The sequence below is a fragment of the Amblyomma mixtum genome, chromosome 1 (assembly GCF_055824585.1).
Source record: "Amblyomma mixtum isolate Tamu chromosome 1, ASM5582458v1, whole genome shotgun sequence".
NCBI lineage: Eukaryota > Metazoa > Arthropoda > Arachnida > Ixodida > Ixodidae > Amblyomma > Amblyomma mixtum.
In genome coordinates, this window is record NC_143012.1 from 221428494 (window position 1) to 221445316 (window position 16823).

Sequence of the window (16823 nt, forward strand, 5' to 3'; positions counted from 1 at the left end):
TATTACTTTCACAAAGCTCTGTATTTCCGACCCACGCGTTACCTAGCGCGCCTGGGGGCTTCAGCACGAGGCACATGCATTCTTTGTCATTGCGCTCCACTCATATTTCGCAAATAGCTGACCATGGCCGCAAAAGTGCTGCGATTAAAAACAATAAAAAGGAGATATTAAAAGCTTCTAAAAGCAATCCGAATCACTAAATTGGCGCTGCAACCGATTTTCTTGGTTGTACCCGCCAATAAGGTCATTATACTTTCTTCCTTATCTCTTCTTCACTGGTCCACTGAGTGCATTTTGCGGATGATATCGGCACAAAGCCCCGACGCTAAGAAAACACGCAGGCGAAAAAAACTGGTTGTTTTTGGTTGTTTTTGCGCAAGAACTTGTCGCTAAGGCATGATTAGCCCACTTCGGGCCTCCAGTCGGAAACTGGTTGCTGTTGTTGCCTATTGTGCTGATAAATGTCCGGTGACACATATATGGTTATAGTTTTAGCCCCGATGTCATCTAAAATCTCCGAATATAGACTTTAGTTTTATCGGTGAAATTACAAGATTGAAGGCAGGAGGCTACTGTATAAGGATGTTTTATTAAGTAGTGACTGTTTGCATTTTTTGTCGTCATTAACTCCATGAAATCGATATTAGTAATCGTGATTAAAAACATTTTGTACACTTTACTGTGATATTTTCTTTGTTCTTTCTTGCACATGTGTGCGGAGTTCTGACATTGTCGCTGAAAGACGACCTTTTTCTGAAGGCGGGATCATGCTACTTCGCGCATATAGCGGAATTTTCGAACAATACCTATGAAGTAATTTAATTCTCTAAAAATCTGGTACAAATTTGTGCAATGCAGTGCAACTTTTCGTAGTTTAATTTATTAGGGGCCATGAAGTCTAAGCTCACTTATTTTCTATTTCCAGGAGATCAGTGATTCTCTCCGTTGCGTTCCCGTTCCGTGCTGCTTATATTTAAAAAAAAGTCAGGCTGGTGCACTGGAAGAGCTTCCATTCTGTGCGCACTGTTCATTTAAGGTGCAGCTCACCTCAGTGGTTTAATGACTATATTAATTTGTTCAGAAGTTCTGTATTCTAAGGCGATCGCTCATACAGTCACGCCCATTTTTCGTTATGATATAGGCTTTTATCTGTTCACGTGCGATAGTGTTGCGGTTCTTGCCCAGCAATCTGGTCTCACTCAGCAGTGCCCCGCAGTTCTGCCAAGTCAGGCAATGCTTAGGCAGATGTGAACCCTCCCCCGTCTATAACTGTTGGTCATGTTCCCTCTCACGATAGGCTGCTGTTACCGAACTACCGCTGCTCACAGTGCGGTAGTTCTGTAACAGCAGCCGATCTTTTGTGGCCCAGTGTCGCCGAGATAGTGGCGTTCTTTGATGGTACCAAGATACCGATTCCATATTATAAGGATGTAGCAGTGCGAACTGTAGAATATAGATATGTGCTCAACAGCGAATTCTTTTAATCCTGGCCCACTGACGTAAGCTTTGTTCTTAAAGGCAGGAAATGTCGCCGTAACGATCCGTGAGAAAATTTTCCTACTGGTAACCAAAACGGGACAACGCGCTGGTAGCACGACGGGAAGTAGATGGACGCTTCCCATAAGCGACATGCTGCAATCGGATAACCAGATTCATGGGCCACAAACCGCACATCTATAGGCACGAAGAAGCTCATGCATGTGTGGCAGTGGTATGGAGAAGCTCTGTTCTCGGCCGGACTAACCACAGTCTCATGGTCTCACTGTCATGAACATTCTGATATGAGCCAGAATATAAATGCACACCATTTTTAGTGGCCCTTCGCACCACCTCCTCACTGCGAAGAACGCTTGTGGTAGTACCACTAGAACAATTTAGGGTGAATTTGATTATGATGATGTCTTCAGGCTTTGTCCATTCAGGTTTCTGCTTTTCTTCGAGCTCTTCACCATGTGTACAGCCATAGTAATATTGACTCAGCCACACAAAATGTTCGTCTTTCTTCTAGAACCGAGGCGTGTGCATAGTTACAAACTTCATCTACCGCGTTTCGCTTTGGTTAAAACTAACGGCCCAGAATCAACACCCGACTGTTCGCCAAACAGCAAAACGTGGTCATAAAACATTCCCTTGTAAAGCTAATAGCAGCTGCTTTCTCACCGAAAATAACGATGGAAAATGACGCGATACTTGCTTGCCACCCGCACAGCTGATTTTGGACTTACCATAATGTAGAGGTGCAGTTGTGTTACCACTAGACGGCACAGCCTCGTGACCATGCGCCACTCTCGAAGGGAAGAAGACAGGAGCCCGAGGAGCTCGCGCTGGGGCGGGATCAACGACATTTCCTCTTTGTACCAGTCCTTACAGTCCTACCTCAATGTCCTAGACCAATGGTTAGGAGACATTAATCTGTCCCTTAATGTCAATAAATGTGCTTTATTGGTTTTTCCGCTCTCTCGTCCAGTTAATATCTCTATTGTTTACCGGAACCATGTAATTCCTCAAGTGCAAAGTGTCAAATACCTCGGAGTAATTTATGATCCTTCTCTTTCCTGGGCGGCCCATATCGAGCAGATCACTGTGAAAGGAGTCCGAGCAGTCGGTATGCTGCGCAGGCTGAGCAGTGTTCGTTCTGGCATGAGAAGGCACTCACTTCTTATGATTTATAGAATGTACGCCCGTCCAGTCTTAGAGTTCGGCTGTGTTTTATTCTCTGGTGCACCAGCGTATAAACTTCGCCCCTTGATTCTCTTGGAGCGGGAGGCGTTGCGCCTTTGTTTGGGCCTTCCAAAATTTGTGGCGAATTCCGTTTTGTACCTGGAAGCGCGTACTCCATCATTGACTTCTAGATTTCGGCTCTTAACGGTGAAAACGTTCGTAAGAATGTGCGATTCTTCGCTCCATGCCTCCAATTTCATCTTCCTTCGTCAGCCTAGGCTATTTTTCAACGAAACCTGGTCTCGTTTCCGTACCCCTCAGATATGTTTGGTGCAATCCCTCCTGGACCCCTTAAACGTCCGCATTTCGGACATCCGTCCGGTATGCGCCTACTCATCTATTCAGATTGTCTTCGATGACATCTTTCCAAAACATGCAAAGTTAATGCCTTTTCATTTGCTCAGCGGTTTATTGCAGGATTACCTGCTGTGCTTTAAATCTCATGTGCTCATAGCGACAGACGCCTCACAGTGTGAAAAGGCCGGTGTTGGCATTTTCTCCATCTCCCTTGACTGGTCATTCTCACTCCGCCTTCCCGATTACACCCCTATTTATTTGGCCGAATTTCTAGCAGTAGTCTTAGCGTTGCGCAAATTAAACAGCTCCTTGTCTTCTGTCATAATTATGACAGATTCATTATCGTTGTGTTCCTCTCTCACCGCGCCTACAACATCTCAGGCACTTCGGTTACTCAAATGCTTGGTTCCACCCCACGTGTGTTCATTACGGTTGGTCTGGGTGCCTGGGCACAGAGGAATCCATTTGAATGAGGTTGCTGATACCCTGGCGAAGGCATCTCTTCAAGGCCCAGTCGTATCTGTGCTTCCACCCAGCGCATATATTACCGCGGCCAGGTTTCGCAGGTATCTGCTCTTGAAAGAATTTGCAGCATCAGCTCTGACCTCCTCTCCCGAATTCCGGCATCTCCTTTACCCGTGGTGCAGTAAAGGATGGCGATGACGCAAGCATGAGGTTTCCTTCACTCGTCTACGTTGTCGCGTGCCTCTTTTAAACTTCTACCTTTATAGATCTGGTCTGGCGGTCTCCCCATTGTGCCCGTTCTGCGGAGAACCCGAAACGATAGATCATTTCTTGTTGACCTGCCGCCGTTTCTCCTCTTTACGGAGCCGCCTGCTGGAGCTTCCGTTACGACAGCTTGGTCTAAGTCTGTCAGCTGGGGTTGCTCTGTCTCTTGGGGCTTCCTCCCTTGGGCACAGCAACTGGAATGTGCTCTCCGCCATGCAAAACTTCCTTACAGACACTAAACGGCTGCCGTCTTAAGCTCTGCTCTTTCTCATGATCAATATTTCTCTGGAATGAAAGCTTTCTGAAACGTGGAATATTTAGCCCCGTTCTCTATTTCAGTCACCGATCTCACAGCATTTGTTTAACCTATTTCAATTACACATTTGAGATCCTTTCATTTATTTCCTAATTGCTATTATTATCATGATTATTTTATTTTTCCCCACCATTATTTTCTTGTTTAACATTTTGTACACCTATCAGTTGCCGCCTGTGTCTTGGCCAATCCCCCGCAGTGGGTATGCGCCATTTTCTAGAGGACAACAACAACAACAACAGCGGGTCCTGCCAGAATGCGATCAGGATGACAGCGAAGATGCCCCCGCTCTGTCCGCGGAAGCTGGCCAAGATCGACCTGGTGACCAGCGAGTGCTTCGACTCTGCCGACGTGTTCGGCCACGGTAACTTCCAGCGCTGGCTTTCCGTTCTCACGACGGTGTCCGTGTGTGCGATGCACTGCCACACACTCGTCTTCCGCCTCATCTCCGGTGATGTCGACCACTGGTGCAAGCAGCCGCAGGGCGAAGCGATGATGTCTGCTGCCTCTTGGAGGAATGCGGCGATCCCTATTGGCCCCGATGGACGTTTCAGCCGGTGCACCATCTACAAACACCCGGGCGACCCCAACGACACAAGTGTTATGGGCTGCCACCAGTGGGACTACGTCCCGGAGCGGGAGAGGAGCACCATCGTGAGCCAATGGGACCTGGTGTGCGACAGGCAACCGCTTCTCGCTGTGGCGCAGGCCGTCTACATCGCGGGCTCGATTCTCTTTATGAGTTTCGTCGGACTCCTTGCGGACCGCTTCGGTCGGCTGCCCGTGCTCCTCTCGGCGGTGGTGGCCCTGCAGCTGGCCACGCTGGGCGGATGCTTCGCAGCCGCGTACCACGTGTACGTCCTCTCGAGGTTCCTCAACTTTGGCTGCGCGCGACGGTCACGGTGCTCTCCTCCACGCTGCTCTTTGAGGCGTCGACTCACGGGAACCGGAGCCTCCATCTCTGCGCCGCCATGATCGCGGGCATGCTTATAGCAGAAGGGTGGTTCGCCATTGCGCGATTGCTGCGGCATCTCGACTGGATTGTGCTGCAGGGCCTCATGCTCTCGCCAACGGTCATCACGCTCTACGCGTTCACCGCAGCACTCGAGTCGCCGCGTTGGTGCATTTCCAACGACGACATGGCCAGCGCCGAGGTGATCATGTTCCACGCAGCCAAGGAGAACCACTTCCCTCTGGCTACCACGATGTGCATGCTGGAAAGGCTCAAAGATGAAGCTGCCCGGATCCAGCACCACCTCAAAACCAAGGAAGGAGACCCCGAAGGAGCCCGAGAGCTGCTGCACCGCTCGTCCGTGTTGTTTGGATCAAGTTTCGCCACAACGTTCATGATGTTCGCGCTTATGCTTCTCGAGGTCAAGGTATGGGCAGGAAAAAAAGCCTGGTTCCAGTGGGTATCCAGCGGCGCAAATCTCGCGGGCTTCTCGCTGCTCTGCCTTGCCGCCAGGAGAGCCACATCGCCGCGCGTGCTCGCTGCAATCCTAGGCACGCTCAGCGGCATCTCCGGCTTAATAAGTTACACTTTCTCCGAAAAGTACCACCTTTTTACCAGTGTGCTGTTCCTCTTGGTCAAGCCGCTTGTAAATGCTTGCAACGTCCTCATATTCACTAGTGTCATGAGTGCCGGCGCCGCTCCCGTCCGCTGTACAACGGCTTGTTGGTCCTTCGGCGTCGGCCGTTGCGGAGGGGCGTGCGCCGCCCTTCTGTTCGCGCTTCCGAACATGCGACACGGCGACGTGCTCTTCGCCATCGCTGGAGCGGCGCTATTTGTGGTGATGTTGGCTCAGTTCAGCCTCCTGCCAAAATCTGAAGTCCTAATAGTGACCAGCATCGTTCCCGTCGTCGAAAACAAAGGCGGCGTGGAATACATGAAGAACACGCTCGACGCGCCACGTCCAAAGAAGGAGCACCACCGGAGGAGCCATTCAAGCGCGGTGTCGTCCAGAGGCCACGGCTCGGAGATAAAGCAAACGGGCTTAGATTGACTACGGGGCTTTATGTTCGATTTGACCGTGGACATTGTGTTATTCGTAACTGTTATCTCTATTTCGCAGAATTCACTTCACCGTACTGTGGAACCTTTTCTTTTCTCTTTTTGCCTTTTCTGCTCACCTTATTGTCTTGTAGTAATGTGCGGGGCAGGTAAAGCTACCTTGAACAGTTTTATTGCTATAATCTTTCCTCGTGTAATGTGACTATCTTGACTCGTGATTATGTCGACGACATAAGATAACATCTTAGATTTTTGTAATATTTGCATAGCTAATGTAGTTTTCCTCAAGACTTCTGTGTCAACTTTCGACCCTCAAGTGGAGCAAGCAGAAATCGTGCAAATTGCTGTCGAAATAAAAAAGCAAAGGTAATCACGTCTTAAGTACTGTCCAACCACTTAATGTGTGATAGCCTGGACGCGAAAATGCTATGAATAAGACTGCAAATTTATGCATTTATAAAGAAAGCCTCGTAGCTTTTAAGCACATTAATTTGAGAGAAGAAACAACTGTTGCCATCGAGTTCTAAAGGCAAGAAAGGTAGTATGGTTGGCCTCTGTTTAGTAGTGTTTTCGCATGATTCCACTGGGTTAGGAAATACCTGTTTTCTTCAGCCTTAGCCTTTGACTTATCTTTGTTGCAGGCTTCTGAAGTTTGTAATAAGGACTGACGCTCACTCGCCTGAATATATCCTCTTACTTTTTGATGGTTTTTCATTGTTTCCTTGTTTCTTCATTTGTTTTTGTTGGTTGTTTTTTTTGTTTTTTTGTCTGTCTGTCTGTCTGTCTGTCTGTCTGTCTGTTTGTTTGTTTGTGTGTTTGTTTGTTTGTTTGTTTCTGACAGGTCCCCTGACCCCTCAACAATGGCTCAGGGGACCCAGGGGACCCAACCGAAATCAATGGTGCAAAAAAATTTTGCAGTGGCTTAGCTCTGCTATGCCAGGATATACGCAGCATAAGGTATTGGTATATCTTGGTTAACCTTGTTTTTATTAGCTTGGTTCCCCCCTGTTAAATCTTGAAATTCCGGTACGTGCAACTATTCAATTTCAACTGTAATTTCAATTGTATTCAATTGTGTAAGGGATCGGTAGCGTTCGCGGGGGTCATTGGAACGCGGCTGGGGGCACTCAAAGCGGAGCGTCTCCTTTCTTGGAACGCGGCCGCTCGCGAACGCGCCGGGAAGTACGGGTGTCCACCCGCCCCGCGGTACTGATTCGCGCACGTTCTGGCACGAATGAGTATTTGTGTTTGTTTTTATTTTTATTTTGCGGTGGAGAGAACGTTCTACTCCGCACATGCTGGCACGACCGTGCGTTTGTTTTTCTGGAAAGGGTGTTACCCTACGGTAGTTGGAGGGCTGACCATGCTCTCGATTAGCCAATGATATGAAGAATGTAGAATGATTGGGTGCTACGGAATGTGGGCCGGGCCTTTAGGGCTTTAAAACTGGGCCCCAGAGCCGGAAGCGGGGTTCTGCGCTAAGGTGAGATGCTACGCATCTTCGGCCACGCCGAGTAGGGGCCTCCCCTAGTATTAGCCAGATCCGCCTTTTGGTTGTTTGTCTTTTTGCCGTTGTGCCTGAACTTGTATCTATTGCAAATTGTTGTACATAAACTGTACATAAGTATGCCCTTTATCCCTGCATCTCTATTCATCGAGAGACCGTCTCTGACGGGGCACCCCTGGTGCGAAAAAATAAGTTTGTCTTCGATCGAGTTACCAGTCGTCTCTGGCGGGGCACCTCCGGTGCAAAGAAGGAAGGTAGAGAACCTGTGAAAATTTACTGGCGCAGTCAACAGGATCCTGCGGCCATCGGAAGACGGCGCAAGAAGAAGATTGAACGCAGGGAGAAAGGCGACGACAAGGCAACAGGTCAGCGTTCGAGACAGGACCTGCGGAGAGACAGCGGCAAGGAGGCAAGGACTACGGCAGTAGTCCAGCGACGCGGGACTGCATACGGTCCAGAAAAGCAGCGCGTCGATAACTTGACGGTCACCGGCGGCGGAGCAGCGGCGTGCGACAGCTCATCGCAGCGTCCGGGGAAAGTGGCGTACTCCGACGCCAAGGAGCTGGCAATGCGGATCGACGCATCGAAACCGTGAGTTTCCTTGGTCGCATTGTTCACGTCCCTGTGTTCGAGCCGGTAGGACAGCTGGGGGGTACGGAAGGCGGTATGGAGAGTTATCCATGCCGGCCCTCACTCGATGTGAGGTACCAGGTTGAGTTAGCGAAGGCGCGCTTAGAGGACCTTCAGGCTCAACTCGCGAAAGTGAATGGCGGAAAGGAGCTGCTTCGTGAGGAAGAACCTCAGGAGGTTAAGTATGTCTTGAAGGTAATCGATGCCAGACGCCAGCAGGTAGAGCTCGAGATTTCTAAGATCAAGGAGTCTAGGAGAGCTAGCCAACTAGCCAGGGAGAACTGCTCCGAGTCCCGAGCAGAGAGGTCGCCAGTGCTGGAAGGCAAAGGCATATGCCTGTCAAGCACAGGAAAAGAAAACAGCCAGAGAGAAGTAAAAAGAGAGCCAGCTTTCCGCGAAACTGGAATCTCTCGTGAAGAAAGTATCCTGACGGAACGCAGCGTCGCGGTGTTAGAGGCGGTGAACGCGCACTCCGAGGATCCAGCTGCGCAAGTTAGCTCTACCCCAAATGACACCAGGGACGCGGACGCGAGTTCAGGATTGTTGGAAATCACTCTAATTCCAAAAACGCGGTCTCAAGCGGGCTGCGAAAAAGAGCAGTCGGTTCTGCGTAAAACGACCAGCGACGACAGACGTCAGACTGGCGAGCTAGGGATAGGAGGAGGTCAAACGTTGCCGCAACGGCACACTGTGCCAGGCATGTGGCATGAAGCGCCACGTAGCACTATTGATGGCAAAGTCCTTTCATTTGAGGACAGGGAAATTCGTGGCGACTTGCCACAAGGCAAATTAGGATTAAGTGGCTGCGAAAGAGCGCAGGTAGCCTCAGCGTTATATGATGCCACGAAATCGGCAAGCGCCTATAATACAGGGAGCGTAAATTTCATTGCATGCCCGTGCAGGAACGGAGCAAATGGCTCCAAGCGAGGCGAAGCAACATGAGGCAGGGGCGTGGCTTTCAAATTGAAAGTAGGTTCGAGGAACAGTACGCTCCGGGCTGCGGTATGTCAAATTAGATGTAGCAAAGCCGGCCGCACTGTTATAGTTAGACTGGACAAGGCTAATGTTCCTTACGCAGTACGCTGTTCGTACTGGTGCGCCGGAGAGAGCGTTCCCTTAGGGGCGTCGCATGGTCAAAGATTTGGACTTATCGAGGATCAGGACGTTGTTTTCGATCCTGGAGGGCAGCATTTTTGAATTCTTGCCCCGCTGTGGCACCATCCTAATGAGCCGAGTGGCAGTTAGGCGTTGTGTTGAGACGCGTAGTGGCTCGAACGCACACAAGGACGCTCGGTGCGACAAAGGAGGCTCATGTGGCCACTTACGGACGTCGTGCGAGTGCTACTGAACGCTCTAGTTGCGAGTGTCGGTGTGTGTGTCGAGCAGGACGCGGGTGTGCATGCTGGTGAACTGGGTGCAACGCACCAACTTGGACGCTGTGTTACGGCGCACGGCAGGCATGCCACTGTGTATTTAAGTGTGCATTTTGCGTGATGTTGTGTTGGTGCCCGTGTGCATTTTGTTGTTTTTGGTTTTGTTGGTGCAACTGGTCGCAGCGCGACAGCTTGGACTTCGGTGAATGCGCTGGTTTTACAGGTGTGAAACGCGCATTTGAATGTGTACGTTTTGTTTATGTTATGTCACCCGAAGGGTAGTTTCGTGTCAGACACCGATCCCTTTTGTTTGTAATTCTAAAAGTGCCATTTGAGCCCTTTGTAGAATCTTGGGAAGGGCCTGTAAGGGATCGGTAGCGTTCGCGGGGGTCATTGGAACGCGGCTGGGGGCACTCAAAGCGGAGCGTCTCCTTTCTTGGAACGCGGCCGCTCGCGAACGCGCCGGGAAGTACGGGTGTCCACCCGCCCCGCGGTACTGATTCGCGCACGTTCTGGCACGAATGTGTATTTGTGTTTGTTTTTATTTTTATTTTGTGGTGGAGAGAACGTTCTACTCCGCACATGCTGGCACGACCGTGCGTTTGTTTTTCTGGAAAGGGTGTTACCCTACGGTAGTTGGAGGGCTGACCATGCTCTCGATTAGCCAATGATATGAAGAATGTAGAATGATTGGGTGCTACGGAATGTGGGCCGGGCCTTTAGGGCTTTAAAACTGGGCCCCGGAGCCGGAAGCGGGGTTCTGCGCTAAGGTGAGATGCTACGCATCTTCGGCCACGCCGAGCAGGGGCCTCCCCTAGTATTAGCCAGATCCGCCTTTTGGTTGTTTGTCTTTTTGCCGTTGTGCCTGAACTTGTATCTATTGCAAATTGTTGTACACAAACTGTACATAAGTATGCCCTTTACCCCTGCATCTCTATTCATCGAGAGACCGTCTCTGACGGGGCACCCCTGGTTGCGAAAAAATAAGTTTCAGTCTTCGATCGAGTTACCGATCGTCTCTGGCGGGGCACCTCCGGTGCAAAGAAGGAAGGTAGAGAACCTGTGAAATTTACTAATTGTAACTTACAATTTCAGCTAAAACTGTGATCTCATTTAGGGCGCTAGGAATAAGATGTTTTATGCTTTGTAGTCCGTAGCTTGTCCGAATGAGTCATCATCATCATCATCAGTCTGACTACGCCCACTGCAGGGCAAAGGCCTCCCCCATTACCACTCTATGGTGAGTGGTAATGTGTAATTTTTCTCAACGAAAATTTCTTGGTCTTCACGGGATATATTATCAAAACTTGGGGTATTTTGTTTCCTGTGGGTCTAAATCGATAGTGCATGTTTGTATATATAGAGCTAAACGAGATAAAACTATGTTTTTCAATAAAATACCTTGTGATCTCGTCGTAATTCAGGCTTCCTATAGGTCTAATGGCTTTTTCTTTTTGCACGATGGTTAATGGCTTTTTCTTTTTGCACGATGGTTCCTATAGGTCTAATGGCTTTTTCTTTTTGCACGATGGTTAATTCTTGAACGTTGCATCGCATTCTTTTGCCCAATATCAAAAGACAGCAACTTAAAGAGATTGTAGCATTGCATAATATGCATTTAATCTATACCTACTCAGAATTAAGTTTTTCACTTTCCACAATGCGTCAGCTCCTTCCGACAGCCTTAGTTTTAAACGATTCATGTGTTCGTTCTAGCTCAGATGCTCTTCAAGGTATCGTTTTTGCCTCGTCCCCGTGAAACGGTTGAGGATTTCCGAGCACTCGTCGCAGGGTACCCGCGTAGGCTCCTCGAGGTCAGATGGCCCGGGTGCTCGGTATTTTACGTATCCTCGAGGTACCCGGTCTGCCTCTTGGTTCCCTGCCATCCCCGCCTGTCCTGGCACCCATACTATCCTGTGTTGTATGTATACCAGGTACCCAAGAACCACAGGTAATCAATCGGTAATGTATGTAGGTAATGTATTGGCAAAGGCCGGTCCTACAAAGCACCCGAGTGAAACAAGCCATGTCTGTTGTATTCAGTTTCAGTTTCAATTTCAATTCTTTATTCCCCAGGGGGGCACTTCTTTTTGTTATATATATATATATATATATATATATATATATGGTTGGTTTATGGTTGGTTTATGGGGTTTAACGTCCCAAAGCGACTAAGGCTATGAGAGACGCCGTAGTGGAGGGCTCCGGAAATTTCGACCACCTGGGGTTCTTTAACGTGCACTGACAACGCACAGTACACGGGCCTCTAGAAATTCTCCTCCAAAGAAATTCAACCGCCGCGGCCGGGATCGAACCCGCGTTTTTCGGGTCAGCAGTCGAAAAACGCGGGTTCGATCCCGGCCGCGGCGGTTGAATTATATATATATATATATATATATATATATATATATATATATATATATATATATATATATATATATATAGGGTTGTTCGTTTTCGGGTAAAACCAGATTTTACCCGATTTTTGCACCCCGAACGAGTTCTTAAAATATCGGTTAAAACCCGATTTTTCCCGAAGTTTTGCGCCAAAATCTCCACAAAATATGACTGCACTTTGAAACGGAACGTCTCAGACAAAGACGAAAACCAGTTGACACTGTGGAAACTGGGAGCTGTACTCGATCGTTTCCAGAAGCGGCTGCTGAGTCAGTCGTTTGATGACTACTGACCTCTCTTTATTTCCGTGATAGACGATGTAGGCTCGTTTCGCGAGGAGTTTAACCAGTACTTGCTGGAAGCAAGCCCCACAAATGAAGGTGTGAAGTGATGGACTATTGGAATGACGCAACCGTGCGTTACCCAAGACTAACAAATGCAGCGTTGTCATTGTTGTGCTATAGCTAATGGCAGCTGTGACGTTGAGCGAACGTTCTCTCAGCTAAGGTACCTGCAGACACCAGACAGGTCTCGGATGGAAACCGAGATGTTGCGCATGCAGATGATTATGTACCTTAATAAGGACGTGTAGAACGTCGATGGACAGCCCTCGTGAAGAAAATGTTTCTTTTCTCAAAACTGACCGTTGCCTCTCACTGCGAGTAATAATTAATTACCAAAGAAACGCCAAGTTTTTCAATAATTTCTTGAAAGCAGCCAAAAATATAGCCTTAATTGTTACATACTGGTTAGAGCAAATCGAATAAATTATTACTTCGCAAGTTTAACCCGATAAAACCTTTCTCTACGAAAAACCCGATTTCTTCCCTATTATCAAGCCGAAAAATAACGCCCGATTTTTACCCCCCGAATTTGAAAAAATATAAAACCCGAAAACGAATAACCCTATATATATATATGACTGTGTTTGAATAAACGTGTGGTGTGTGCATCGGGACGTCTGGATTCTGACTTCCACCTTCGAAAATATAACAATATCAATATTGGCCTGATTACCTGCATGTACTGCTCGGGTATTGTGTTTCGTTTGCCGTTTTCTGTTCTGTCACAAGCCTTTTCTTTGAGTATGTGCATGGCGGTCTCCTGTGTTCTGCCGTTCCTATAGTTCCTTCAAGCCATTTGAGAGTCGGTTAGGATTGTTAGTGGCCGCCCTTTACGGAAGCCTTCTGCCATCGCTAGCGCTACGGCGGCTTCTTCTCCTTCCTTTACGGAGGGGAGGCCTTCCTCGAAAAAACTTTTTAGTGTTGAACCTACGATTATGAAACTTGGGTCATTGATAGCGTTTTAGTGCTGATTCCAAATGTGGTCTGAGTTTTTATGTACCTTGAATAGTTTTTGTGTAATAGAGTCGTCGATAATAAAATATAGGGCGTTTTGTGCACATTTTTTTGAGGAGTAAAATTATGTGTAGTGTCCTGTTATAGCTCATCTTGCTTCTTAGGTAAGGTAATATGTGCAAAACTGCTTGAAAATTCAAGAACACTGAAAACGTATATTCTGGGTGTCGTTAGCCAAAGTTTCGAATTTTGGCAAAAGAATGTAGAAGAGTTATTGCCAATTCAGATAAATATTCCAGTTTGTCACACTTCGAAGCAGCTGCGTGCAACATTTCACCCAAATCCGACAATTTTAAGTACTTGACACTTTGTGCACAAAATGTAAAAAATTCTGAAAACTGCAAATGGAGAAAAACGCATTTGAAAGTTTTAAACGTCTGTAATTCTTGAAGAACATGACGCAATAACATGAAATTTCTTGACGAATTACAAAAATGAGTCTCAAACACAGCAATGATTTGTTTAGAATTCGCCTGCCTCATACAATGGCCCTTCACGGTCTTCGCGAATGGAGTCCGTGAGATGTGGTCTCTTGGTCATGTTGCGGCGATGTGCTCGGACATCAAGTGTTTGGCGGACAGACATCATCTTTATTCTTCGCTCGTCACAGGAGGTTCCCAGCACACCAAGCTCCTGGAGAACTTGTTCAAAGTTACGGTGCCCCCTATTTGTTCCACAACGCAGCAATGGCAGTTGCTGTCTCCACCACAGATCTCGAGACAAACTTCTTTTTCGGACACAGCAGCGAGATTTTGCTGTTGAGTGACTCTACCTAGTTATGGATCTTTTCCTCTAGGCGCCAGGTGAGCAGCTTTTTCTCAGTCAGATGTTTGTAGATTGGTAACACTGCCAGCCCGGTTGTGCCTCCACGGGACGTCCAGGAGACGTCCAATAGAAAGCGTACCGAGTCCGTCTGAGTACAGCGCGAAGCGTGTTGCTAGAGGAAAAAGACGCACCCGTGTTGATGTACCACTACACCTTGGCCAATCCCCCCACGTGGGTATGTGCCATTATAAAGACGTGAAGAAGAAGAAGAAGATGTCGGCACCAGGTCATCGGGGAGACGTACATAGCTACATCGAAGGACCAGAGTTGAAGTCGCAGCACTACCCTGGGAAAAATGAAAGAAATATGTCGGAAATTTATTTTGTTCATTGTTTTCTGTAAGCTTAGAAGTTTATTAGTGCGCAGAATTTCTAATAAAGTTTAAAATTTGGAACACTAATTACGATGCGCGCACCCTGCTTACATGCACCCCGCAATTAGTCAGTTTGCGCCTCTCGATCTGTCCCTGCCTGGAGGATTAAGGCGATGCGCCTTCTTGGCTCAAGATGCCTGTCGAATTGATTTCGCTGCGCCAGAAATATAATACGATGCGCTACTGTCCCATCATTGTAAGCAATATTAGTGACAGCACCTATTATTTTACACTACACATGTACTAACATCGCGGACATATGAAATTGGAACATAAAGCAAAAATAGTCAGACTGTCACAGATAGTTCTTAAATAACATCTCAGTTTGTCTTAATTTTGTACACGTTAATCGTAAGGATTAGAGGCCACTGTATTCTTTTACAGAACATTCTTCTGCTCGTAAGATATTTCAGACCAAGTAGTTATTCGTGCGCATATGTTAGTTATATATTTAAGGCTGTCTGAGAGCGAAATGAATGTCCAGCGGATTTCTTAAAGACAATTCTAGAGTTTTTTCTTTTTTACCCTCAATAATTTTTTGAAACTAATTAGTGTATGTCATCTGTAGTGTTCTGATCCTCTGTGGCATATTTCGCAGCCGGACTGGGTTTTGTTTCGGCTCAAAATAATTTAAAATTCTCCTGTTTGGTGGCTTTAATCGGGGCGATTACTACGGGCAGCCTTGCGTTTGTGTCGTCATGAACTGGATGCCATTCGATACTCGCTCTGTGTTTTCTGAAAAAAAAAAAAAAATCATTCGAGCTTGCCTGTTGTCATTTCAGACAAATTACTATCGAAGCTGTTACTTACAGTCGCCAGTTTAGACAATCAAAACGTTCACGAAAGATTTTGTGACAATATCTGTGACTTCATACATTGGCCGAAACCTATTTTCGGTTTTGATTTTCTTGTTTTGAAAAACTTTTTATTGAAACTAAGACAAGGAGCTCCAAGCTATATTATGCGTTTGTCAACTCATAATGGTCAGAAATTATCTGGAGCAGCACTTTCACGTTTGTGTTTTAGATTTCTCCTGGTTTCACACAGTTTATGGGTCGCATATCATCCGATTTCCTTTAAAGTCACTTACCGCCTTTCTTACAGTCAGTCCATCAAGGCCAAACCGAAAATAAACGCCTGGAAGCACTCATATCTTTTGAAGTATTGTAGGCATCTTTTAACTCCATGAAGCTCTCATCTAGACTATTTGAGACAGTGCCAAATGATGCTTCCACGCTGTAACGCAGTGGAGACAGGAAGGGAGAAGGGGGTATTTGACTTTCACTGGTTCCTGAACACCCACCGGACACTGCATAGCATCGCAATTTTTCTGTTAAAATCCGGCGCGTCGCACTCTTGAAACTGTTCACCGCCGTCACAAGACAACCAGTTTAGTACCCTGAAAATGATCACTTCACTCATCAGCTACTACTGTCACCCTCTTCCTGCCAATAACCGTATTTCTTCTTCCGTTCTTCCTCGCTCTTTCATTTCGGTGAGGTTAAGAAAACTTTCTGCGCAATTTTTTCTTTGATCTGTCGTCAATTTACAACACTTATCTTGCAGTTACAGTGTCTTTATGGCAGGCAGTACTCGAGGCGTTTTCTCTGCTCTCGTGCGGGGCAGTAAGTGCGGTTCTGAAAAATTACACCACGAGCATACAACGCCGTCCGCAAACCTGGCACGACATGCTCCATCGCGGGGCATGCACTGACGTTAGCGGCGCGGAGCGTTCGCCGCTGGGTACGAGACCCTGCTGCACGGCCTCTTTGCAGTGGAAGATGACAGCAGGTGCTCTGCAGCCACTCTAGCATAGTTTCGGGGGGGCCAGAGGCCAAAACACTGCGGCGCTAACTTCAGATAACGTCAAGTTTGAGGACCCCACGAGTGGGTGGCGCCGGGCCACGGTGTAGGCCGGCGAGGGGCCACGATACGATCCCGTCATGCGCAGCTCGCGCTAGCTGACGGAGTTGACAGGTGCACCAACAACCGCAACCAAGGTTGGACAAAGAAAGAAGCAAGGAGTCGTACTTCAAGTTGGCGCATTTCATTGATGCGCTGAATAATAACGACAAGCTCGCTATCATTTGCGATGCTTTTTTTTAGCGCTGCGCTAAGGCACTCATAGGCCAACAACGTAAGGTTTACAGCTTTGTCATTTGTGACCTACATTCCGCGTCTTCTCCAAGAAAGAAAGTGTTCTTGAAGTCACGTCTACAGTTTTCGTCGAACTCTTTCATGCAGCCGACGGCTGCGAGACGCTTTGCACATTCTGATGACGTGTAC

The 16823-nt window shown here is 47.6% G+C and overlaps 1 protein-coding gene across 1 annotated transcript; it reads left to right on the forward strand.

Annotated features, from left to right (window-relative positions):
• The first annotated feature begins 4342 nt into the window (after positions 1 to 4342).
• Positions 4343 to 5038, forward strand: LOC149370981 (organic anion transporter 3-like). The gene has a single exon (XM_089578943.1). The coding sequence runs from the start codon at positions 4343 to 4345 to the stop codon at positions 5036 to 5038; it is 696 nt and encodes a 231-aa protein (XP_089435069.1).
• The last annotated feature ends 11785 nt before the right edge of the window (positions 5039 to 16823 follow it).

Bases quoted from the DNA above. Each gene is read 5' to 3' on its own strand.
- LOC149370981 (XM_089578943.1), top strand. From the start codon at position 4,343: ATGCCCCCGCTCTGTCCGCGGAAGCTGGCCAAGATCGACCTGGTGACC.